The sequence below is a fragment of the Aspergillus caelatus genome (genome assembly GCF_009193585.1).
Source record: "Aspergillus caelatus strain CBS 763.97 unplaced genomic scaffold BDV27scaffold_384, whole genome shotgun sequence".
Taxonomy (NCBI): Eukaryota; Fungi; Ascomycota; class Eurotiomycetes; order Eurotiales; family Aspergillaceae; genus Aspergillus; species Aspergillus caelatus.
The window spans coordinates 120-25,271 of record NW_022475647.1 but is presented as its reverse complement, the minus strand read 5'-3'; the positions used below and the strand labels follow the sequence as shown (position 1 = coordinate 25,271).

General features: G+C 48.3%; 9 protein-coding genes across 9 annotated transcripts; 7 read left to right on the top strand and 2 right to left on the bottom strand.

Moving 5' to 3' along the window:
* The first annotated feature begins 207 nt into the window (after positions 1–207).
* On the top strand, positions 208–3,033 carry BDV27DRAFT_138501 (N-alpha-acetyltransferase 35, NatC auxiliary subunit). Its single transcript, XM_032069254.1, has 6 exons — positions 208–351; positions 429–665; positions 717–1,175; positions 1,240–1,497; positions 1,558–1,656; positions 1,710–3,033. The coding sequence occupies exons 1-6, from the start codon at positions 214–216 to the stop codon at positions 2,637–2,639; spliced, it is 2,121 nt and encodes a 706-aa protein (XP_031921008.1). The 5' UTR covers positions 208–213; the 3' UTR covers positions 2,640–3,033.
* A 243-nt stretch (positions 3,034–3,276) lies between these two features.
* BDV27DRAFT_138500 (uncharacterized protein) lies at positions 3,277–3,993 on the bottom strand. The gene has a single exon (XM_032069253.1). The coding sequence runs from the start codon at positions 3,740–3,742 to the stop codon at positions 3,524–3,526; it is 219 nt and encodes a 72-aa protein (XP_031921007.1). The 5' UTR covers positions 3,743–3,993; the 3' UTR covers positions 3,277–3,523.
* A 77-nt stretch (positions 3,994–4,070) lies between these two features.
* On the top strand, positions 4,071–6,497 carry BDV27DRAFT_150908 (uncharacterized protein; the record flags this gene model as incomplete). The annotated part of the gene is made up of 4 exons (XM_032071296.1): positions 4,071–4,813; positions 5,297–5,346; positions 5,410–5,500; positions 5,561–6,497. The coding sequence occupies 4 exons, from the start codon at positions 4,071–4,073 to the stop codon at positions 6,495–6,497; spliced, it is 1,821 nt and encodes a 606-aa protein (XP_031921006.1).
* A 3,565-nt stretch (positions 6,498–10,062) lies between these two features.
* BDV27DRAFT_164067 (glycoside hydrolase family 5 protein) lies at positions 10,063–11,391 on the top strand (the record flags this gene model as incomplete). Its single annotated transcript, XM_032073640.1, has 3 exons — positions 10,063–10,785; positions 10,847–11,264; positions 11,312–11,391. 3 exons carry the CDS (start codon positions 10,063–10,065, stop codon positions 11,389–11,391), a joined length of 1,221 nt encoding a protein of 406 aa, XP_031921005.1.
* A 527-nt stretch (positions 11,392–11,918) lies between these two features.
* Positions 11,919–13,419, top strand: BDV27DRAFT_150905 (Isochorismatase-like protein; the record flags this gene model as incomplete). Its single annotated transcript, XM_032071295.1, has 2 exons — positions 11,919–12,433; positions 12,798–13,419. 2 exons carry the CDS (start codon positions 11,919–11,921, stop codon positions 13,417–13,419), a joined length of 1,137 nt encoding a protein of 378 aa, XP_031921004.1.
* An 818-nt stretch (positions 13,420–14,237) lies between these two features.
* Positions 14,238–16,421, top strand: BDV27DRAFT_164064 (multicopper oxidase; the record flags this gene model as incomplete). The annotated part of the gene is made up of 7 exons (XM_032073639.1): positions 14,238–14,426; positions 14,478–14,533; positions 14,590–14,700; positions 14,749–14,808; positions 14,855–15,025; positions 15,084–15,209; positions 15,272–16,421. 7 exons carry the CDS (start codon positions 14,238–14,240, stop codon positions 16,419–16,421), a joined length of 1,863 nt encoding a protein of 620 aa, XP_031921003.1.
* Positions 16,422–18,316: 1,895 nt separating this feature from the next.
* BDV27DRAFT_164063 (uncharacterized protein) lies at positions 18,317–18,820 on the top strand (the record flags this gene model as incomplete). The annotated part of the gene is made up of 3 exons (XM_032073638.1): positions 18,317–18,421; positions 18,509–18,600; positions 18,652–18,820. The coding sequence occupies 3 exons, from the start codon at positions 18,317–18,319 to the stop codon at positions 18,818–18,820; spliced, it is 366 nt and encodes a 121-aa protein (XP_031921002.1).
* A 1,425-nt stretch (positions 18,821–20,245) lies between these two features.
* Positions 20,246–21,668, bottom strand: BDV27DRAFT_138492 (alpha/beta fold hydrolase). The gene is made up of 4 exons (XM_032069252.1): positions 21,267–21,668; positions 21,005–21,111; positions 20,844–20,944; positions 20,246–20,763 (listed from the first exon to the last, which is right to left on the bottom strand). The coding sequence occupies exons 1-4, from the start codon at positions 21,596–21,598 to the stop codon at positions 20,302–20,304; spliced, it is 1,002 nt and encodes a 333-aa protein (XP_031921001.1). The 5' UTR covers positions 21,599–21,668; the 3' UTR covers positions 20,246–20,301.
* Positions 21,669–23,070: 1,402 nt separating this feature from the next.
* Positions 23,071–24,895, top strand: BDV27DRAFT_138491 (uncharacterized protein). The gene is made up of 3 exons (XM_032069251.1): positions 23,071–23,315; positions 23,390–24,350; positions 24,437–24,895. Exons 2-3 carry the CDS (start codon positions 23,561–23,563, stop codon positions 24,718–24,720), a joined length of 1,074 nt encoding a protein of 357 aa, XP_031921000.1. The 5' UTR covers positions 23,071–23,315; positions 23,390–23,560; the 3' UTR covers positions 24,721–24,895.
* Positions 24,896–25,152: the final 257 nt, after the last annotated feature.

Sequence of the window (25,152 nt, the reverse complement as noted above, 5' to 3'; positions counted from 1 at the left end):
TTTTTTTTGTCTATATTATTTGCTACTACGTAACATGGGTTTCTGATAATTGTTTCCTTGGTCTTAGGATTGCGAACTGGCCAGCTCGTTAAAGATGAGTACTTCACGTTGTTCGAGGCAGTGGGCGCACTGGAGGTGAGCTCATGCTATTTACTCCCAAGGGCTGTTTAACTTTTCGTGACCTGAAGCTCATATGTGGTGTTATCGCAGATTATGGACTCGAAAATGGACAGTGGCTATCTTGGACCGGGACAAAACGACGTGCAAGCATTAGAGGACGACTACGATACCACGCGGGAGCTGGCTCCGGAGCAGGTGATAGGGATAATGGATGAACTGTTATGTCATGAGGTAGGTGGTTGCCTTCCCATAGAGCGACGAGCATCCGCTTAAGCGAAGATATACTGAGACAAACCGCGCAATGGTAGATGGCGTGGCATATGGGACACCCACTCTCGCAAACACTTTTTACCTCTCTATACCTTGATAAACTCCTTTGGCCCATACCGAAAACGGTAGAAGAAGCACACTTTTGTCGTCCGGGATCCGCTAGGAATAAGGAAGAGCCTGGGATGGTACATTTCGTGCTACGTGCCTATTGTCTTGCGCTTATCAAATGTTGCGATTTTGTCCATGCGCGAGTGATAAATGAGTATTTCTACGAGGTAAGTCACACGGCTTTCACATTTACATATACGATCGCTAAACGCATATAGGAGGAAGACTTTGTCACCCAATTGTACAACCGCAGCCTGCTGTCGCAGTTCGACCATGAATATTTCCGCAATCTCTTGGATCGGGCGATTTCATGGGTTGATGAGCAAGGGGATAGTGTTGATGGAAAGTTAAAAGAAGCAATAAAGTGCCGATTGGTCTTTCGGCGTGATTTCCTTCTCAGTTTGGACCAGGATATCGATATCATGCAGAGTCGGTCAGCCAGTCACTTCTCATCCTGTCTGTCGCAATTGGACCCCATGGCGGAATCGGTGTCACTGGGAAGACCAGTGCCTGAAGCGTTCAGTTGGAAGATCCAACGAAAACTGGCCAGCACAGTTCCTCCTCGACCCATGGTAAAAATAAGCTTTGAGGATGCGCTGGCGCATTTGAAACGGTTGTGCCAAGATGCTATTGATCTTCTGGAGGTCCTGGATTACTCTGGACCCCATAACCTCAAGGTAGGCTTTTAAAGGAACCAACGGAATATTTTTCTCCTGGCCACTCATCCTCTAACGTTGTTAGGTGGCCGTTTGGACTCTGCTGTCTCGGAAGCCCCAGCCGTCAGTTTATATTCGATCACTTGTTCAATCTATGATTATGAGTAACGTGATGGTTCTGGGAGCTGTACCAGTGAAGAAATTCTTATATGATGAGCTTGCGGAAATCGTCCTCCCTTCAAGCACGCTTCTGTTAGCCAACACAGATGAGACGGAAATGCCGACCGACCCTCGCTTTCAGATAGCCAACCACATGGATGCTTTTGTTAAACGCTTTGCTCAGGTGTGATGCTGGATATATCTCCCTCAGTTTGTTTCCCCCGCGAGCTAACTCGGGAGATAGCCGTTTGTGGACACTTTCCGAAGTGCGTGCCTCAATCGCTGCCGTATTCGTCGGACAGTATGTCATACAATTGTTGACTGGGACAATCTACAGATGGAGGTATCTATGCGGTTTCTCTCATATACGGCATCCTGTTGCTAATTGCTTCGTAGGCCGAAGATCTCGATGAACAACTACGCACGCTGAACAACGAACCGCCACTGATGCTCCAAAACGGCGACGCTACCTATTCATACCCGCTAAGCAGCTGGGCCTACCACCAGAAACTGAGCCAGTTCCGGCTCATTATCCAGCTCGGATTCGAACTTTCCATCTATTCTCCGGAGGAACTACCAGGGATGTACTGGTACTTGTCCCACATCTGCTCCACACATCTCGGCCACATTGACCGAATCCGTACATTTACCGTTGCTGCCGCGAAGCGCAACCTGACCGGTCTGGCGGGAAAGAAACGCGATGCCGTTGAGCGACACGCCGCTTTACAAAGGACGCTCCGTCTTCTCGAAAGACTTACTACGCAAATAGTCGCTGTGGATGCCTTTGCCATATCCTTACACGCTCTATATGTTCTTCTCGCTCGCCATGAAGTTTTGCCCACAGCAGCGGCCGCGCAGGCATACTCCAGCGAACGATTACGGTATGAACTCCGCATGAAGCCCTTCATACCGATTACTTTGCCGGAACTTGTTCCCTTCGACGAATACCGCCGGGAGGCCATCTTAGAAGGGGACAGTGATGAGACAGTCCTGGAGCGTGCCACGAAAGCCGTCTCTGAAGCTCGCAAAGCTTGGGAAGCGACCCTCGCTAACGGTGCTTTTATCCGGGATCCTCAAGGCCAGGCGAATCTGACACTGGCCATTGAAGAAGATTGGAAAAAGGATGCTAAAAATACGATGCGGGCGTGCATCGGGGCGAGCATTGCCATTGAAACTGTGAAGAAGGCACTGGCAGCACGCCGTACATCCACCGATGCTGTGAAGCTTCATGTGAGTATTCCCGAGATGGGCTCCAAGGCGCGTTGGCATGACTGGTGGGTTGTACCCCAAGTATCTCCGACCCCGAGCGGCGGCTCCCAGACATGAAAACCATATGATATCCACTATACTCTAATGAACGACTTGATTTGATGTGATGATGAATGGTCATGTACCCGTCGTTCGTTCAGGCAATGCCCTCTCACGTATGATGGATGATGAAGTTATGTACATAGAGTAATGGTATTAGAAATTTCCCGAAGCAAGAGGGGAGGTGTACCGAGGGTTGAATAAATAGGATTTCTCAATTTACCCACTTTAATTAACCTTGGGGATCAGGCCATACACAATGAGAGCCTCCGGGATCACCTGATATGCAACTGCAGCTCAATTCCCGTGCAGAGGATCGGCACATGGGCAGTTGTAGTAAACTCATGACATGTTGGGAAACAAACAAGCTTATTGTTTGGGTTCAAACTTCCCCAATTGATATTTTTTTTTTTCCCGCCGTTTCCCTTTCGTCCCCTCCCCCAAAGGGTTGGAACCGAGGTTGAAAAGAGCAAAATTAACGAGCGAGAAGAGGGGAGGAGACTGATCCTGACGTTATCTTCCCGAACATGACTTCATTGCCATCCTGAAGAAAAACGAATTCGATTCCCGTGAACCCTCATTGATTGAATGGATGAGACTTTCAAAAGTTGATTTGAATATATTTTACTTAATATATATATATATATATATATATTTTTTTTCCCCCGCCTCATATACATCTCAGCAACGTCCCATTCGGTCAACATAAGCGAACAAAACAAGACGATCTGCGCTGCAACCACGCCATCTCGGGAGACCTTGTTGGCCGGTGCGCCGGTGCGCTTGGCCGCTGTCACTAAACGGTCCCCCAATGCTCCAATAATAATCCACTCAACGGACCTCCGTAGGGCATTGCTCTGTCTTTCTTTACCTTGGGACTTAATATCAAGAAACTACTATTCCTATCCCAGATCAGAAACCGGAACCGGAATAGCCCTCCGGAAATCGATCCGTCGACTTTCTTTTTCTGCTTTTGGTATTCTGAAGCAAAAGAACCAAAAAAAGAGAAGGAAAAAAAAAGGGCAAAAAATATAGGGAAACTGTAATCCGATACCTATTATTAGGTGGTTTTGTCCCTTCTCGACCCTCAGATTCGGTGCGAGGATTCCGGCGCTATTCATGGGGTTGAACGATGATCGATTGAGAAGTGGATTTGTTTCTCGTGCATTTCATTCGTGCACCCTTCGGTCGCGGCTCGTCGGTGGCCTCGCTTGACCTTCAACGATCTGATCTCGAATGGCTGAAGCTGACACTTGCCCTTTCGGTTGAACCATTCAGTAATAATAATAATAATAATAATAGCCACTTTTATGCCAGCTACGCGTGCTGTCTCTATCACCCTACGCACTACTACCCCCCCGATTCCTCCTCCCCCCCTTCTATCGCGCCCGACTTCGTCCCATCCCCCATTCGGCGGGGCGACAAGAGGACGTTTCGGTCGCCATCGCAATGCCTACATACCCGATCCGACGCCGGCCTCGTGAGTGCAAAACTTGTCTACCATGTCGCGCCAGTAAGGTTCGCTGCGATCGCAACGTCCCGTGCGGGAACTGCGTCAAACGTAACTTTACTTGTTCTTACGGTCGTCCGCCGCCAACCCAATCTAAACCGCCGCTCATTCCAGATCCTACCTTTTCAGCTGCCGCCTCAACTGTCTCTACGCCTCAATTGCCTTCTAGTTCAGCCTATATATCGTCTAGTCGAGACGATGCCCCCATTCCCTCCTACAGCGCAGAGCCGACCTCGGATGATGCTCTGTCGGAAACCGTGACGATTACTCAGTTTGAATGGGATGAGGTGAACTCGAAGATGCGCGCGATGGAGTCAATATTAGCCAGTCTGAACTCGCTTTTTCAGACCCATGCGGCGAGGAAATCCATCGACCCTCGGTCCGAGCAGTCGGTGACTGAAGACGGCAAATCTCCAGCACCTCAAGGGATCTATAACGAGAATACGATGAAAACGGGCTCCATTCACATTGGCGCAAAGTCGGCTTTGATAGATATTCTGGATAGGACAAAAGGCTCGGATGGTACGGCGGCCGCGTTGCCGAAGGAAGACTTGCTGGCAGAATTAGCGATGGAAAACGAGGCCGCCTCATATCCTTTCGTCGATCTTTGGTCGTCTGATCCGTACACCTTTAACATCGCCGGGGTCTGTGGCGTGTTGCCGGATGACGAACAATGTCGCAGGTGGGTAGAGCGGGCTCTGAGTCTTTAGCAGGACCCGTTCCCGTAGAGTGCGCTCTTCGCTGATCATGGGGGTCTTCCGCAGGTTTCTTCGCTTTTACAGAGACATCGGCTCAGTACTATATCCCGTACTTCCAGACATTTCCAAATTAGAACACGACACAAATCAACTCTTGCAAAATCGGCTGAAGGCGGGAGGTACATATCGACCAGATATGAATGGCCTGGTCAAGCCGTTTGGCATGAGTTTACCTTTCCTTAGCCTCCTCTTCGCAGTTTTAGCTTCAGGTTGCCAATTATCCGACTTGCCTCTGAAGGAGCGGGAGTTGACGTCGTGGGTATATGGTGAGTGCGGCCTTCTGCTGCCGACCAGAGTTTCTTGGGGCTCACATCTTTCCTAGTCTCGTGTTCTTACCAGTGCTTGCGAATGATCAACTATGTGTCGCAGCCAACGGTAGAAGTAATCCAAATTCTGCTAATCATCAGCAACGTGCTATCGTATAATATGAACGCTGGTGCTTCTTATACCTTACTCGGTGAGTGAGAAGCGGCGTGAGGAATCGCCTGAGTGCCAAGCTGACGACGAATCTTGTCAACAGGGATGACAGAGCGGATGTGTATGAGTCTCGGGCTTCATGTTGAAACACCGGGGTTCTCGCAAAACGTCACAGCGTCTCGGAGAAGAGTATGGTATGGCATCCTCTGCAAGCCCCCCCGTCTGGAAGATACATGATTTTCTAACTCTCGCAGGTGGGCAATGGCTTTCCAGAATAGTCATTTCTCCTTAGCTTACGACCGACCATCCATCACTATGGTAAGCCAGCCGGAAATTCCCTATGATAGGAAATCAATGCCTGGCCATCGCTCCTACTTTGAAAGCCTTTGCCGTATTATTTCTGTGGTGCTGGAGATGTTGCGAGGACTTATGCTGTCGCACCACTCTCACCTGCGGTATCATGAAATCCGCGAGTATAAACAGCGAATAGAGCGCATTCTTGCAGATACTACCCCTCATTTGCGATATCGGGAACGCTGCGTCACCTTGGCTGAACACATTGAGCGGACCGAGTTGCGGCTACACTCATCCTACTATATCTCAGTCATGTGTCGAGTATCTTTGGACCCAGACGCACCGCTAGATGAGCAGCGACGTGCGGTGGTCCGGGAGGACTGTATAACCAATCTCATGAATACGATCGAAGCTTTCATTGAGCTGCATTCACTTCATTCCCACTGCTCACGTAGCTGGGTCAGTCTCCAGCGAACCATCGCATCCGCGTTCCTGCTGGTTGCCAACAATAACGACCATATTCACCCACAGACGTGGGAGTTGATTGAGAAATTAGAAGCAGTCATCGCTGAACATGTGACTGGGGATGGAAATGTAAACCACAACACCCGGACGGATTCGGCCAGGCATTTGGCATCATCTCTCCACGCCCTCCGGGAAGTTAGTGCTGCGTTCTATTCTAGGAAGAAGAAGAAGAAGAAGGCACCAGGCCTAACCTCGGAAGCTATTTCCCCGAAAACCGTGCTCACGTCACCCGCTTCGGTAGCTGCCACCGCCCCATCGCCTTATGCTGCCGGATACAGTGTGAGTTCCTCCGAGGACGGACATATTGACAACATCCTAAATCAGGTGTCGGATGTGATGTTGTTCCCTACCCTGAACATGGGCAGTTCATGAGCCATTGTAACCAACATAGTTCCTCAACCCCTCCATTGTGGCTCTGACACGAAGACTGCCGCCCGCTATGATGTGTGTGGGCGTCTAATTGGAGCCGCTGTGAATACCGATAATTCTGTATACCCGCTGGAAAGGAGCGCGTTCGATAGAACTGGAAATTTCGGGTTAGGTTGTTTGAGCAAGATACACGTTTGCCTCAAAAACCATTTTAAGAGATCATCGGACGGGCAGGCATCTTTTTCATTGTGGTGGTGCTCCCCGTGTGATCTGGAGGTGGACGGTGAGAGCAAGGTTGACAGCCTTACGACCGTCGCGCCGCAAAAAGGGATGGAAACCGAGTGGCGTTTGAGAGTGGGAGGGGATGAATAGACATGGAGGGGTATTTGTAGCTTACTGAGCGACCGACCCTTAGGGCGTCGGAGATTGAGATCCTCTTTCACGAAAATGTTTGGGGCTATGTTTTGGGATGGAGATGAGGCGGACCCCCAATCGCACGTGGCCGAAGGAAAGCCGTCTCGGCCGAAGGCGGTCCGTGGTTATGGCCTGAGGTCGAAACTCAATCGGTGTAGTAGTTGAAGCAAATCCACTTTCCAGTCGATCGTGCCCTATCGCGATGTTGTGTCAGGGCATTCATTCTCCCTCTCCCTACTACTCATCCATCCCCTTCCCCTGTGAAAGCAATACTACTTCGTATTCCCCATCGTATGTTGCGCACCTGCAGTCTTCGTTTCATATGAAGCCAATCTATTTTCTCTTCGACCCTCTCTTGTGTGACGACACCTGAAATTGCGATAACTACTAATCGAGAGGGTACGTACATGCATCGATTTCATTAATTAATAATAATGAGTGGGAATCTGAACTCGCTTCAGACTTTCCTTTTATGGCTGAGGGCACCACTTCCGAACGTCCCATGTCCAGAATTCTGCGATAGCGGCAAAAAGGGGGTGGTCAGGATAATCAAAAAAAAAAATAACAGGATTACTTCGTAGCGCATCGAAGGTGAACCCTCCACAAGTGACTTGCCGAAGTTCCAATCCCTGAGATAGGAGGGAGTTGAGACAGTTTCGGAGATTTCCTATCCACGGCCAAGTACGAAACTGCCTCGGAGCCGAGGGGCGGAAAACGCATGAACCTCATCATGAGGCTTTTGTCTTGGACGGGACTAGCAAATATGAGGAACCGTCTGTGGGGTTTCCGTTTCGGAGCCGAGATCGACAAATATAGCTTTTTTGAGTGTGAAGAAAACCGGTTATCCCAGCTTCCGGACTTCGCCCAATTCCTTGAACTACCGCTCTCAATTCAACGACCGAGATCGGTTTCTCCTGTCAGCGTACCCGGTGGTCGCACATAGAAGTTGGAGGGAAATTCCACCAGCACATATGCATTCTAACACCGACCGCGAAGGATTGATCAGGCAGTCTAGACAGGGAACTGTCGCCTTAGATGCTGAAACCGGCCCCTTCTAGTTTCCTCTTGACGATGACAACGGTTTCAGGGGATGATGAAGGGCCGAACGCACGGATACTAAAGGGAAACACGAGCTTGGCTTGAGCAATGGGTGGTATGATTCTGCGTTGTTGGTTGGGCCCAATTGGCCAAACACCAACACGGACAGAGCACAGCAGATGAGCCACGGAATCCGTCTAGGTACTTACTGTGGACATAGAGCCACCCCAAGTGCAAGCGTCTTTCAACAGCTGTCCAATGCCTGATCTCTATTTGGTTTCAGAAGATGGACACCTCCTCCCCAAAGCCCGACTGGAATAAGCAGCCTCAATAACCATCCCACTAAGGGTGGAATGAATGAATGAATGAATTGAAAGACTGTTTGCAGTCGGTGATAGCCCAGCTGGAAGAGGGGCTAATGTTGACTACTCCAGGTGCCCTCAGTAGGCTCTCAGAAAAGCCCTCTAGGGGGAACGCAGGCGGCAGCGAAGAAACAGCAAGAAAATGGTGTCGCACAACTGCATCGATGGGGGGCACATGGCCCATGTAGACATACATGTCTGTAATCGTAGTCGATCAAAGTCACTTCTACCCATCCTGACGGATATTGGTGTTACGCACTACAGTAGTTATATCTCAGTATTCTTTTCGTTCTATAAATACTGATTTGAATCATTCTTTGGTATTAGGAGGATCCAAGAGTCGATCAATTGCTGATGCAAGGCATTGTTCATCTTAAATTGTCGGAAAAAAAGTGCCGGGGTCCTATTGACATTTTTATTTCACAAATTGATTTCCCCCTCCCCTCACTCTCGCCATATCCACTTTCTTTCACTCTGTGGTCCAGTTCCTTGGGGGGTCTTAATTCCTGTGTATGATCACTGGAGAAGGCAGACAAGGTGGTCTTGCTTTCTTGGATGAGTTTGAAGGACAGAGGAAGCCGTTATTTTCCCGGATGATGTTCTAGGATCTTCATTCAGGGTGTCTACTTCGTATGAGCAGCGGAATGTCATTTCACTAAGCGAGTGAAGATATCTCAGGCGGGAGCTCAAATGGATCCGATCAGAGCAAGCTTTGGAGAGATCCAGCCCGATACTCTTGGAAAGGGAGACATATCTAATCCGTGGCGAAGTTTTACACTTCACAGGATGGTGAACTCTATCCCATTTGATCGCGCGTGATTGAAAGTAGGCCTTCGGAGCCCTGAGTTTTGACTCACGTAGGTCAGTCAACCTCGCCAAAATGGGCTATAAACAGTGGATCGCGTTTGTGGAAATTGGTATCGACAAGGGAGAATGGCAACATTTCTTGCCTGGAGGATTCCTGGTACATATCTTGATCTTGTCCATTCTTTACCGACGACGCGTCCACAAAGTTGTGGAGGCATTCCGGAAATCATAACCGATAAGAATGGTATGCCGTGAATGAGTTGAAGCGAGCATTCAGGAAAATGCCTGTTCCTATCGGCTGCGCAGAGTTTGCACGGATTTCTAAATTTGTCCAGAATTTTTGCTGGACTTCCACAAGCGAAATGACACTGGGTATGGACCCTCTGGATTCATTGGCTACGGAAAAGACCGCTAGGTTGACGATTCCTTTTAGTTCAAGGCACAGGGCTTAGATTCGGCCCTTTCGGCTGTTAGTTCACGGCACTCCCCGACGACGACGGTCCAGCATCATCCACTCCTTTCACATTGGAAATACACAAGACCATTGTTATTGTTGGATCTGGCGTCTGCGGAATGTAACACGATTGACACATTCCTACCCCTACCAGCCCCCGGCAGTTGTCCGTCGCACAGGACGCATACTCAAACTTAGCCCTAAGAATGGGATCGCTCGTAGCGAGTCAGGCACATTCTCAGCGGGACTCCTACATAACGCGGATAGTATTGGATCCAATCATGTTTCGCAAGAGTTCTGTGTTCCAAGATTTACTTTCTTTCCCTTTTAGATCTCTCATCACATATGGATCTGGGGGCTATTTCCCGTTGAAGAGATGCTGGCCACGGCGAACCACCTCTCATAGAGCCGTGGATATTTTATATCCGGATTGCGTACGTTTGTTTTCTGGGCGTGTTTCATTGAGGGCACATGCTGTTTTCAAGTCACAACCATGAAGCTCACCAGGCTAGCGGTCCTGAATACCCTGGCAACCCTGACTGTCGCCTGGCTTCCAACGACCGACAAGACAATCACCTCCAACAATGGAACTGATCTCTTCAGAGCCTCACATGGAAAGATTCGGGGGGTGAACCTGGGCACGCAGTTCGTGTTCGAACCCTGGATCGCTATGAAAGCCTGGTCTGAGATCGGCTGTGAAGGGCAGGAATCCGAATTTGACTGTGTAATGAAACTGGGTCAGGATGCAGCCAACAAAGCTTTCGCCAAACATTGGAACTCATGGATTACCAAGGACGACATCAATGAGATACGAACCTACGGTCTGAACACAATTCGCATACCCGTAGGCTACTGGATGAATGAAGATCTCATCTATCGCGACAGCGAGTATTTTCCACGGGGCGGATTTGCCTACCTCGAGAAGCTGTGCGGGTGGGCCAGTGATGCTGGTCTGTACATCATTATTGACATGCACGGGGCCCCTGGCGCCCAGGTTGCGAAGAACGCCTTTACGGGCCAGTTTGCCGATACGCCTGGATTCTATGTGGATTTTGAGTACCAACGGGCACTCGAATTTCTCGAGTGGATGACGATCAAGGTCCATACCCTGCCCAATTTCCGCAACGTGGGAATGTTGGAGGTCGTCAACGAGCCGGTGCAGAATCCCGTGGTAACGGCTACGTTGCGCTCAAACTATTACCCCAATGCTTTCCATGTAAGTGTGCTTTTATTGAGCTGTGTAAACACTGTCATACTGAGACACCCCCGAACAACAGACCATCCGCCGAGTGGAAAGAGCACTCGGCGTTGACCGAAAAGACTACCTGCATATCCAGATGATGGATGAGGCTTGGGGCGCCGGGGATCCCCATGAGCACCTGACGGATGACTACTATGCTGCCTACGACAACCATCGCTATCTCAAATGGGATCCTCGAGTAGAGGTGTCTCACGATAGCTATATCAGGGCCTCGTGTAACGACAACGTGGCGACCAACTGGCCCGCTATTGTTGGCGAGTGGAGTTTGGGGGTCCCCGATAACGTGCAAGAGACACCCGACTGGAAGCCATATTCCAACCTGGACTTTTACAAGAAGTGGTTTGCCGCGCAGGTGAAGAACTATGAACAACACCAGGGGTGGATCTTTTGGACATGGAAGACCCAGCTGAACGAGTATCGGTGGTCTTATCGCGGTACGTATCGGTCTGACTTTTGGAAAATGTCGAGCTGACTATAGTAGATGGAGTTAAGGCGGGAGTGATTCCGACCGATCTCAACGCAGTGTTTCAGGAAGATGTCTGTAAAGGTCGAGGCGACTAGGTGTTGCCGTAACGATTTAGGATGATCAAGTAATGATGATAATGAATACGATGGTTTTAACACGAAGCACAGCGAGGGCACCCTTTGCCCGACAAGTAAACTGAACCCGAGATTCCATTGTAGTCACGAGTATTAGAATGATTGCTAGGACAAGCCCTAATTGAAAGATTGAAAGTAGACACAAACCCCATGGTGAAACACGAGTCGACCAGCCCAGTAAGAACCCTGGAAACCCCCCCCACATGGGGGACTCGGAGACAAGCTCCTATCACGATCTCGATAGATAACAAAATAAGGTACGAGAATGACGCAGCTCGGCGATTCCTCTTACATTGTACTACTAGTAACTAGTTAACTAGTTGAGTTAGTGAGTTACATAACTAAAGAATGACTCAGATAGTTAACTAGTACAATAGAATAAGTATATTTAATCACCGCCCAAATACACTTACCTCACCTACTCAGTTTACCACCTCCTACATACCAATATACATACAGTTTACAACCACTACTAGTACAGCTGAAAAATGACCACCAATCCATCCCCAGGACCTGAAGTCCTCCTCCCCCCAGCACAACCACCAACCCCCCACCCCCTCCCTGGCCGGACAATAACCCTACTCCCTATCGAAGAATCCCACACGCAGGACCTCTGGAATGTTGTCGGTGGCACCACCGACCCCCCAAAAGCCTCGGTCTGGACCTACCTCCCGGAAGGCCCCTACCCGGAAGACACATACCTGGACTTCGCGACCTCCATCCAGAACAAAACCGCCAGCAAAGACCCCCTCTTCTATACGATCCTCGACCATCGCACCAACAAACCCCAAGGCTGGGTCACGCTCATGAGCATCGTGCCGGAGCACCTCCGCCTCGAAATCGGGCACGTGCTCTTCGCACCGGAACTCCAGCGTACGACGGGTGCCACGGAGGCGGTGTATTTGTTGCTCAGGTATGCGTTCGAGGAGCTGGGGTATCGGCGGGTGGAGTGGAAGTGTAATGATTTGAATGAGGGGAGTAAGCGGGCGGCGAGACGGTTGGGGTTTGTTTTTGAGGGCGTATTTAGGGAGCATATGGTTGTGAAGGGAAGGAATAGGGATACAGCGTGGTTCTCGTTACTGAGGGGGGAATGGGAGCGGGGAGTGAAGGGGGCGTTTGAGGGCTGGTTGGATTCGGGGAATTTTGATGAGATGGGGAGACAGAGGAAGGGGTTGGAGGGTATGAGGGAGGAGGGTCTGGGGTCTTTCTAGATAGTCATTGTTGTGATATAGGGCTTTGACATAGACATATTAGCATCAACATAGTTAAAAACTAACATACAAGCGGAACCGGGGATATCCACCCGGTACCGGCCATAGCAGCGGGACCGGGATGGAGCCAAATATAAACTCTAGATACTTCACAAGGAACAATTGGATTCTTCTGACCCAAACTAGACAACATACCACAATGGCGACTATCAAGACCGCCTTCCTTATCTTAGACATCCAGAAAGGAGTCACGGGCCAGATCTTCGACGGCTCGACCCCGGAGAGAGAAGAATCTTACCTCCAGCGCCTCGCCTCCGTGGTCAAAACCGCCCGAGAAAAGTCCATCCACATCATTCATGTGAAAACAGCTTTCCGCCGTGGTTTCCCTGATTTACACCCTCGCAATCCCTCGGCGCAAAGAGTCATTCCCACTGGGAAGTATACCGAGGGAGACGAAAGCGTGGAGTTACATCCAGCTGTGACGCCCCACGAGAATGACATTGTAATCACGAAATGTCGGGTGTCCGCCTTTGTTGGCTCTGACCTTGATGTGGTTCTCCGCAGCTCCCGCATCGAAAATCTCGTCGTGGTTGGCTTGATCACTAGCGGGGCAGTTCTGTCCACGGTTCGACAGGCTGCGGATCTGGATTATGGGTTGACGGTACTCGAGGATCTTTGTTTGGATCGAGACCAAGAGGTTCACGATGTCCTCATGAAGAAGGTCATTGCAAAACAGGCCGATGTGGTCGGATCCGAAGAGTGGCTAGCCAGCCTGTAGGGATATGCAAGGGGTTATCTGTGGACGGGAAAGAATCGATCGAGTAGCATTGATATTGCAGTAAGGGCCCTTGAGGTAGTTTTGTTCACGCATTGCTAATAACTCCTTAGATACATGGCTCGCCATAGCGTTAGCATTTCTCTTCATGAATACTAGCTTTACGACCCCCTCGCGAATATGACGCCTGTCTTTTACATTCTTTGGGCTCTCTCTTTTGTTAGTGGCTACCGATAAGTATTTCATCCTTAGTTGAACGGTTGAACGTGAGACGCATTCAGCACTCCAAAGCAAGGGGTTGTGCGCTTCCTCCACGTGCTGGTCCAACCAGCTGAGACCACTTTTTCATACGCTCACCGATAGGTCTAATCCCCTTTCTTCGTCGAGCCCTCAGCATGAGGATTAATTCTCCGTGGTCTGGGCTAAAACGCCACGAAATGCTTATTGGAGGCTCGTTTCTTCCAAGTCGTGTTGTGGGTTCGAGCTCGTCTACACCATCCCTTGAAGGGGTCCATACCAAGCAGACCTTATTTGAATGGAGCCAATGGAGTTAATGTGGCTTTCACCAATCAGTCCACAGAGCTGACGACATTAAAACCTTTCTCTAAGCACGGAGCTTTGCTGTAATTTTGCTTTGAAAACGCGAGCAATCCAAAGCCACAATGCCAACTGACTGATCGTTTCCGTATTCGGAAACATCAAAACGCATATTTTCACCTGTAAAATCCTTAAAGATACGCTAGTCGCACTGGAGTTGTTGGCCAGCTCGACTTTACCAATTCACATCTTCTTGTTCAGTAAATGAGGTCTTTCTTTAACCGATGTCTGTTCTTACGGCTGTGACAGCCCTCTTCATATGGCTCGGCCTAGTGCAGGCCAAGCTGGTCCGCGAGACACTGGAGTTCACCTGGGGCGTTGGCTCCCCCAATGGTGTCCCGCGGCAAATGGTTCTTACTAATGGGAAGTATCCAGGGCCTGACTTAGTATTTGACGAAGATGACGATGTCGAGGTATCTCTCCACAAGGCAAACCTGCACGCGGTAGTCGTTGACTAGGCCTAGGTACATGTTTTCAATCACCTGCCGTTCAATACCACAGTCCACTGGCATGGTCTATCGTGAGATACTCCTGATATCCACCTTATCAATTTTGACTAATTAGAACGTTGTGTAGAATGGAATCCGCTCCGTGGTCGGACGGTGTGCCCGGGCTGTCGCAAGCGCCCATTCAGCCGAATTCATCTTTCATCTACAAGTTCAAAGCTTCCCCAGCAGGCACATTCTGGTTCGTGGCTTTGCGATAAATTCTCCTTGCACTCCTAACCTAGTGTAGGTACCATTCGCACTTCAAAAATGTATTGCAAGACGGGCAAGTGGGAGCTCTTTATATTCGGTAGGACTTTCCGCACGCTTTGGCCGAGCGTAGCTCACATTTACAGCCATAAGCCCGACGCTGCCCGGCCGTACTTGATGATAGCCCAAGATGCCACTGAGGTAGCCCAAATGCAGCACGCCGAAACCAACTCAAACTTACTCCTAATTACCGACTGGACCCATTTTACTGCTCAGGAGTACTTTCAAGCCGAGATTGATTCAGGTCTGAATCTCTTGTAAGTTTGGAGACGCGGCAGGCAATATCTGAGGTCAGCGAGCTAAATCATGGTGTAGCTGTGTTGACAGTATCCTCGTAAACGGCAAAGGTTCCGTTTATTGCCCGGGAGCTGAGTATATGCAATCGCTCATTGGCCCCCAGATTGCGTTGGTGTTGGAAGGGACGAATCTGACTGACCGAGGGTACGTACCGCAGGAATGAAGGAATGCGTTTGTTAAGCTGCTTATAGCTAACTTGTGAATAGATGCTTGGTACCCGGTTTGCACAATGTTCAGGGTGGCTGGCCAAACCAGAAGCCTAGTGCTGTCCCATCCTCAATGCATAACAACTGCACCCCGTCAGATGGTGGGTTGCCTACAATCGAGGTTGATGCTAAGGACGGATGGGCGAGCCTGAACTTCATTGGGGCACAAGCGCAGAAAGGAACCACTTTCTCGGTCGACAACCATCCAATGTGGATATATGAGGTAGACGGTCAGTTCGTGGAACCGCGTCAGTACGAGATGGTTGGAATGTACAACGGCGCTAGATACTCGGCACTTATCAAGCTGGACCAAACACCCGGAGATTATGCGATTCGAGTCACCGACAATGGAGGCGACCAGGTCATCAGCGGCTATGCTATCCTTTCCTATCGTGCAGCAAACACGACGGAGAATGGGACTCGACTGCAAGCACAAATTGGCCCTGAAACGCAGGGATACATTAACTATGCAGGACTGAACACATCCGCTAGCGTAAGGTACTTGAACTACACGCAGAACCTCCCAGCGTTCAATGTTCCCCTGCCACCGGCATTCGCGGACCGTACCATAAAAACCAACATGACACGTATCAACAGTTCGTATCATTGGTCTATAGGGAACGGTGTCCTATACGAGCCTGAAATCACAGCAGACACACCCCTCATGTTCGAGAAACAGCCACTGGATGTCATAGGATCGAATTACACGCTCCAAACACTCAACAACACGTGGGTGGACATTATTCTACAAATCATATCCGACCCAGAAATGGACCCCATCCATCCACCCCACCCCATTCACAAGCACGGCAACCGTGCCTACATCATTGGAGACGGAATGGGCCTCTTCAATTGGTCGACTGTAGATGAAGGAATGCGCGAGAGACCTGACCTGTTCTACCTCGACAAGCCCGCACTACGTGACACATTCACAACGAACACCCTCACCGCAGCTTTGGACGGTGGAGTATGGATGGCGATCCGGTACCACGTCAGCGGGCCATTCCCCTCGTTGCTTCATTGCCATATCACGACGCACCAGGAAGGCGGAATGGCGTTGGCCCTTCTTGATGGTATCGATGTATGGTCTGAGCTACCCACTGCGGCGGAAGTGGTGAAGCTGCAGAATGCAGGTGAGCCTGTAGCATGATTTCTGCTCTATGTCACCTTCCACAGTTGCGTGCTGGAACACTCAACTTTCACTCTAAATAAATTCTTTTCGATGTTATGATCGCGCACACGGAGTATCCTATTTGTTTTAGAGCTTACTATAATATAACCCCTATGTACTCTTCTATCATTGCTGTGTAGGCTGAAGAGGCTTGTAACCCACCAGAACGCACATTCCGTAAACAGGCTATAGAACCATTATAACGTGGTTAAGAGATCTACATAGAGCTTCCAAACACTTATTCACCTAGAGAATAAAAAGAGATACTCATTTCCTTAGTGATTAGCAATCATCGAGCTCCCATTATGCATCCCCATTAAGAGTACCAAACCTGCCTCTGGTCCTATTCAAAATGTCCAGATCCTACCATGAATATATCGGTACAGAATAGATCATCTGTCTGTTAACCAATACCTTTTACCCACCGACATCTGTCATGATCCATCCATTGCGCTCTTATTATCCATTTCGTCGTCGAATATTGTGATATTGAATGAATATCCTACCAAGAGGGATCCTCAGTGTGGTATCCCTGGCTATGTGATTAAGACATATGACTCTAAGAGCATATCTCTTTGCCTGATGCGTGTGTTGTTGTGCCCAACATAATATCCAGTCAGATTGGATTACTGTACACTGATTCACCTTGCATATATATATATAGAAATCGGCGTTACGCAAGGGTAGTAATGCAGCCTCTTCTTTTGTTAGCATCTTGGTCCAGATTTATGGTGTATTGTCATGGTAAATATCTGAATCTATTTGACTGCGGTCGTGGAATCTCTAGATTGCGCAGCAACTTTTACGGCAGGCCATTGCAGCCAACGCGCATTAATCATTTTTCTATATTTTTTTAGATTCTTTTTATCCTTTTTTTCGTCAAGCTCTTTTACCGCGTAGCTGGCCGCCTTTGATTGGTTATTTTTAAGTCTGAATTCTAATTAGTTCAGTAGTTTATAGTTAGATGACTATATAATTAGATTGAATAGACTACGCGGACCATGTAGATTATGTAGATTATGTAGATTATGCAGACTACACAGACTACACAGACTATACAGACTATACAGACTATACAGACTATACAGACTATACAGACTATACAGACTATGTAGATTATGCAGACCACACGGACTATATAGACCATACAGTTCAGTCAGAAAAAGTAGACAAAGTAGACTAAGTATATTAAGTATAGTAGACTCTTCTGCTGGCAAAAATAAGTTAGAAATATAGGAAAATGAATTAATGTGCGTTGGCCGCAATGACTTGCTGTACAACTTAATAAGGCTTGGCTTTGGATCTTTTCCTTGAAGAACTATGGAACACGGGCTGGGTTCTATGATAGTGGAGTTCATATTTCAAAAATGTGTGTGTGTGTGTGTGTGTGTGTGTGTGTGTGTGTGTGTGTGTGTGTGTGTGTGTGTGTGTGTGTGTGTCAGAAAAGTCTCCCAGGTATGCATATGTGCGATAAAGGTAAAGCCATGGTATTATCTTCTATCAAGGGATGGCAAGGCAGCATACGCACAACTGACGGTGTAATATCATCAACATCTAACATTTGGGAATCTAATCGGCCACCGAGGAGACTATCTTTAGAACTTCGATAGCTGCGGTTCGGTATGAGTCTGTTCATTTGGATGTAATGCTGTGGTGGTGGGGGTGGTGGTGATTGAAGCCTGACACAATGATCTGCTCGGTGGCCGATTAGTCCAAAATGAGAACCAGTGAGATATGGATCTCGAAGATATAAAACATCCCTCTGTTTCCTAGTTACTGCTCCTTTTATCATCGGATATCATCGCCACCATTTCGCCCATAGCTTTCTCTTCAAAACCTCTATTCCAAAGAAAGACCCAGCCCTCGCAAGCAAAATGTTCAACTTCGGAACCGTTTTCGTGACTACCCTGGGCCTCTTGATGGCAGGAGTAGCTAGCGGAGCTCCCGCCGAGCCTGCATCTATGATGGACAATCCTGCTGTAAGTACAAGCCCGGGTGATAATCTAACAGATCTGCCCATGAAAAGCCCCAACCATCCAAGTCACATCTAACGAGACAACCCTTAGGCCACTGTATATCAAGACATGGAGTACAAAGGGAACTCCCTGCAGCTCCTCCAGGCTAATCTCTGCTACTCATTCCCGGAAAACACTCCATGGTAAGTATTCTATCCGCATCAGAAGTGATCCCCTTCTAAAGCGAAGATAAGGTTCCACAATATCTCCTCCATGAACATCCGTCCAGGGTATATCTGTGATGCCTACATGGGGTTCGGCAGCAACCAGATGCTTAAGGAAGGTATGCAGGGCGAGCACCTCAAACTTGATGATGACAACATCAACAATATGATCGAGAGCATGAAGTGCAGGCCCATGTAGGTTTTGTCTTGGGGAAAAGAGGCTATCTCTATGGGTATCTGTCAGGTGATTGTGTGGATTATTTTCTGACATTACTTTCTTTTATTGAACCTATGAGTGGTCTCTGTGTGGCTTAACGACGTGGTTGGATGGGGGGGGGGGGGTCTTCATTGTTGTTAATTTGAGTAGTAAGGAGTGCAGATGAATTGATTACTTATTGACAGGACTGTGTCAACTTACTGCTTGGCTGGGCTATATTAGGGTTATTGGAGAGGTCCTGGCAGGGTCTTAGGCTAAGACTAGCGGACTGGTTCCCTAAAATCTCAATATTCGCTTTTGTATTACTTGGCAAGTAGGAAGCCCAACCTTCTTCCTATAATCAAATCATCGGGCTAGTGTTGGGTTTAGTCAAGTGCAATCCTTTGTAGACACCGTAAGCGCAACTAAAGGCATTCATATCGGATACAACCAATAAAACTAAAGTGTAACTAAAGTGTACAACGTAATCTCGCCTAAGGCGGGTATGAGTTGATGGCCTCTGTTCAGAAAATACATAAATTAATTCTATAACAGCTTAACTCTCGACTACTGTTACTGCGGTAGTCAGCAAACCTAGAGGTCAATGACTTATTCTATATCATCTTACTCACCCGCTTGATAACTTCAGCCACCCACATCTACACTCTGCTCACCCGCACTTGCGCTGACCCATAAAGCAGCAGGTAGTGCAACCATCTGAACATTCGACCAAGCCGATCTGACACCTACCGTATCAGTTGGTTTTGAGATGCAGGTGTGTCCGGGATCATGGCCAATGGCTGGATAAAAATACAGTTATGGCGCCAGATAGTGACGTAAGGCATCGGACCTTATAATAACCTTCTAGCGCTTCATCGCTATGATGCTAGACGTGTCAACAGAACTCCTTGATGTTGCCATCATCGGTGCAATGGCAATTGTTAATGCGTGATAGTTGGGCGATATCGTATATGCTGGGCGAACTTGATCTTCCCAACGAGAGGACTGTTGTTCAGGAGATCTGCGAATTCCAAGCTTGGACCCGCATGTGATTATGCAAATGCTGGGGAAAGATACCCCTATGCTTTTGTTTGATTGGATTGGCTACATGGACAGGCTTCTTAAGGATTTGGAGGTGGAATCGCATAGAAAAGGGAATTTTATCTCGAAGTATCTTTTCACCTTATGGACCGGAGACTTATGCAGGCTGCCTAAAAGGAGTATATTGCTAAGCGAGTGAAAGGGAAGTGAGAAATGGTGAAACCGTGGGGCTCATATTTACCAAAGTATAAACATAAACTAAAACAATAGAGAATAGGTTTAGCTTGACAGCTTAGAATGAATCATCTATCCATGATCACTCCATATATACCAAGCAACATGCTCCGGTAGAAGATCCAGACCTCGATCCCACAATCAACGAGCCAAAGCATAACCAGCAGACAGAAGAGATAAACCAACAAGCCCATACCTGACCAACGCCATCACTCCTTACCCTTAACTTCAACCGCAAACTCAACCAGCAAACGATTCACCACCTCCGGCTCCTCCAATTGCACCCAATGCCCCGTATCAACCTCCTCAATCCTCCCATTAGGAGCAACCTCCCGGGAGGAAATACTCTGCAAATCCGCCCGACAGACATGATCCTGCTTCGCCGCCAAAAACAAATTCGGCACTGGACACAGCCTATCCTCCTTGGGGATAGCAGCTTCATCTTCCGCATCAACCCCCGCGATAGCAGCCTTATACCAGGACATGGGTCCAGCATAGCCGCCCTTAGAGAAAATACGATCATGGATGGTATATTCATCGAGAGGAAACCACGACGGGAGGGGAGCTATGCGTCCGGAGCGGACGAATTCGGCTGCTTTGCCGGTTGGGGCGAAGTCGGATTTCCAAAGCAGAGGGTCATGGGGGTAGAGGAGGGTGAAGACTGAGGCGGGCTATCATTGTATTCAGGTTATCTTTGTTAGTTCTGGAGATCAAGTATATTGGGGGTGTGGGGGTATGGGTGGGTGCGTACATGGTCGTTGCAGTCTTGGGCGGCTTCGGCGGTGTTGTGCCATTTCCAGTAGCCGAAGGTTTCGTAGCCAACTATGTTTTTGGTGGTTTCGCAGATAGAGTCTGGGGTCGTTAGTTGGGGGTGTGTTGATGGGGAAGGAAGGGGATTCGTAGGGCACAGACCGACGTCCCAGGTGTTGCCTGGTGCTATGTATGCAACGGCGATTGTAACTAGACCGTAGAATCGGTCGCGATGATATGTTGCTAGACGGGATGCAAGGCCAACTCCCCTGTTTCATATAGATGAGCTCATTACTTGGCGATACGAGTATAATTGGCGCAAGATATTGGCCTCTTAAGAGTAGTGATGGCTGTATTCCCTCTTGTAGAACCAGGATATACAGAATACGGGAGAAATGGTAAAAGGAAGTGTGGGTTTGCGTACCAATCGTGTCCCACCATGACTGCTTTATCTATACCCTCTCTGTCCAGTATCTCGATGATATGTTTGCTCATAGTTTTGTTGCGATAAGCCTTGAGATCAATAGGTTTATCCGTGTCGCCGTATCCGAGAAGGTCCGGCGCAATAACACCATATCCAGCTTTTTGCAAGCCGGTTATCTGGTGACGCCAGTCATACGACGAAGAAGGATATCCATGAAGAAGGAGAAAGGAGACATGGTCTGGAGTCGAAGGAGGCACAGCGACATAGCCGTAAGTTGTGCCATCGGAGAGCTGGACCTTTTTCGCTAAGGAGGGAAATGCCGTAGACGCCATGGTTCAATTATGTACTACAGGAGATGTGATTCTGAAAGGATTGGCTCAATTGTTGGACAGGCCGTGTCCAAGCTATATATTAAGAATACCCTAGCCAAGGATGACAGGATTCGCAAAGCTCGGATCGAGGGCGTGGGGGGCCTAGGTCCATTGCTAGTCTACTAGCTAGTCTACTAGTTGATTTTCGTGGCACAGCCCCGCGGGGTAGAAAGATTGGCAAGATCGTAATCTATGCAACTGAGCTGGAGATAGATGAATCCGCTCAAGTATTTACTTTTCACTGCCCCAGCTCCTGGTCAGTTGTGTCTCTAGCTACTCGCATGTGGCATGATCTGGTCAGATATACTTATGAATCAAGGCCCTCGGACGTTTTATCTGATGCATAAGCGCGGATCTATACTCGTATTTTGTCAGATAAGATTCCTGCGAGGCTGCAATATACTCTGCTCTGCGCCTGACCAACGTGCGATTGTGGGTCAGGCTTGTTCGCATAACGGTTATTTATGTGGCAGACTGCGTTTGTACATTCTAGTCCGTGCTCGAAAATAACAATACTCGCATTGCCAAGATCACGCATTATTAAGCTCTGACTTGCATTTCGCTATCTTTCGCTAATCCAGATATGAAGTCGTCCATGGCCCTTTGCCTGATGTCGATGCTGGTTAATAACAATCTTGTAATACCAAAGAACCTACGTTGAAGCTCAATATTGTTGCACGATGTACAGCAGAAGTGGTTATCTTCAAAATCAATTATTAGTATGAAGACGATTCTGCAAGAACGTCTATGCGATATTACGATGGTCCAACGCCTGTTTATTTCCTTTCCTTGTGTTCTGTCTCTTTCCGTTCATCATTGAGTAAAGAAATAACGCTAGAAGAATCAACAATGATTCACTACATACGGCATCTTTTCTCTGTCTTCATTGACAACCTGTCTATGACTATGTGCCGCAGTCTGATCGCTATTGAAATACCGAAATTGTCCTCGTTGGCAAGGACATCCTACACTCAGAACTTCGATAAGAATTATATCGGGTTTGTTTATGGTATTTTTCTCCTAGGGTCAATGGAGATCACTTGTCAAGGTTGGAAGGCGATAGGGTATGCGGTCTCGAGGGCAACGCCGCTTATTGCTAAATTAGCTCAGTTAAAATGTTCTTGGTTCGGTTCGTTTACGAGGAGATTGCGGTCACAATGCAAAGAGGTATAGACGACCGACCGTTGTGGATGTGAAACGAAACATATATTATGTCCTGCTCATGAAACACTGCCGAAGGGCCCACATTGGCAGGCCTCGTCAGGGCTGCCGACGAGGTCTGATTAAATCAGAGTCAACTATCAGCCACTCCGAAGAACCCTAACAAACCATTTTTAGATCAAAGCCCTGAGCAGTACATTCATAACTGCCATTCACAATGGGTACGACGATTTCATTCCTTGTTCACTCACAGTTAAAAATGCGAATGGACAATTTGTTGTCAAATGAATCAGTCCCCAATCCAACCGAAGTGGCTCCATCGAGGTACAGCGAAGCAAAACGGAGCCAACATACGTGTCGATGCGGATAACCAATGATCGGGCTGTGGGGCGCCCAATTAACTCGGTATAGCTCACTTGGGCTCTATATTATGGAGCTTTCATCTGGACGTAGAAGGGAAATTAAAACATGACATAATTCCAGTTGGTCTCCATTGTGCGTATCACCATGGCTATATGTGAGCTTATCCGTCAAAGAACCGGGGGGCGGGGTGTTTGTTCACTCTCATTAACTGACATATTACCTGCTTAGATCCGACCAAAGCTTTCGAGATAGAGTAGTGCCCGAACTGGGTAGTCCACTAGTCGAATCTAACCCACCGTGTTCGAGCAATTCTCGGACGATCCATTCATTCACCGCTAGAAGTATTTTGACGAGAAAAGTGCGCCCGGTCCGCCAAGGTAGCGGACATACACCGGCAAAATGATGCTATTCGAGCAACGGAAGAAGAAGGTGCTGGAGTTAGCTGAGCAAACAAACGATGCTCTGAAAACGATACAAGAAGTCGGCCAGAAACTCAATATTACCAGCGATACCGTGAAAAAAGTCATCGAGACGATTAAAATCGCCGCGAACTCGTTCGGCGACAAAGCCGCCTATGCAACCGCCTTTACCGGTACCGTGGGAGCAGTCGGCATCGCCGCCAACATGATTGCGACTTATCAAGGCGTAGGTGAGCTGCGGGCGATCGCAGGACACCTGAAAAGTATGAGCGAGACACAAAGAGCCGAGCTTGCGCTCGCAGGGGGAACAGCCTTCGCCGAGAATATCTATGTGATGCTGAAATCGAAGATCGAAAAGTCGGACCCCGAGCTCGACTGGTTTTTCGTGTATCATCCGGACACAGACTGGACATATCATTTCGAGGAGAAGCTGCGGACTAAGGGTCTTTTGGGTCGGAATTTTATTGGCATTGTGCATGACCTCGATGCCCTGGTCGCCTTCATGTCGTCTGTCCGAGATGTATACGCCACGCGACATCCACGGCGGAGGCCACCTTTCTTCCATTTGGTTATTCCGGCTTATGAGCCAATTGTTATCCCTACACCACTGCTTATTCCGGAGAAACTTCATCCGTTTCGGATTGAGGGCGACATCCACCGTGGAACATATCTGGTTTGGATGAACTTACCAGGGGTGGACGAGAAAGCTGTTCAGAATATCGGAGTATTTCAACCGCCGCGGTCGATATGGGACAACCTCATGCTTCAAGGTAAATATACCTACATTCACCTTAATTCAATAACAAATGCGCCTCGTATATGTTTCATGAGAATAGTAGCTAACTGTATCTACCAGTCGGTCTCGTCCAAAACCCACCACCCCGTTTCCTCGGCGCCAGTGCCCAAACGATAGAACAACCTCAGGTTCCTCAACTTCCAGAGCCAACCCCCGTTGCAGCCATCACAGCACCCGAGCCAGAAAAAGGCGAGATATCATCGCTGAAAGCCAGTCGTGGGTCTATTCGCCGTGCCCAAACGTACCAGGATAGCGAGGCAGGATCGACACACAGTTCCCGATCGCATACTCACCGAAGACGCAGACGACATCGTTCGAACAGTGTGAGCTATATATTCACATGAGCTTTTTTTTTATGTTTGTTTATTTTTGGCGTTGTCTTTGCATGGGTTGTCATATTCATATAAACCATACTCGCTCGCATTTGGTGGTTCTCAGAGCATATTTATTGGTTTTTTTTTTCTTTTTTTTTTTCTTTTTTTCCTTTTGCATGGCAGCGGTATTGAGGACGTGTCGAAGCCATAAATGCTGTACTAAACCTTTAGAAATATTTACCAATAATCTTTTATTGATTTTAACCAAATCACTTCTGTAGCTCGAAAGTGAGTCAGTGACACATAACATGGTCAGGTAGACCCAAGATTAGAAATAGAAAAAGGGTGACTATCAACCCGAGCGGAACGAGAATCCAAACAAGCGGTCTAGATTGAATCAAAACAAATTCCTCATACCTACCCTCCCTAGTTAATTTTCATATAATATTATTTCCTTCCGAG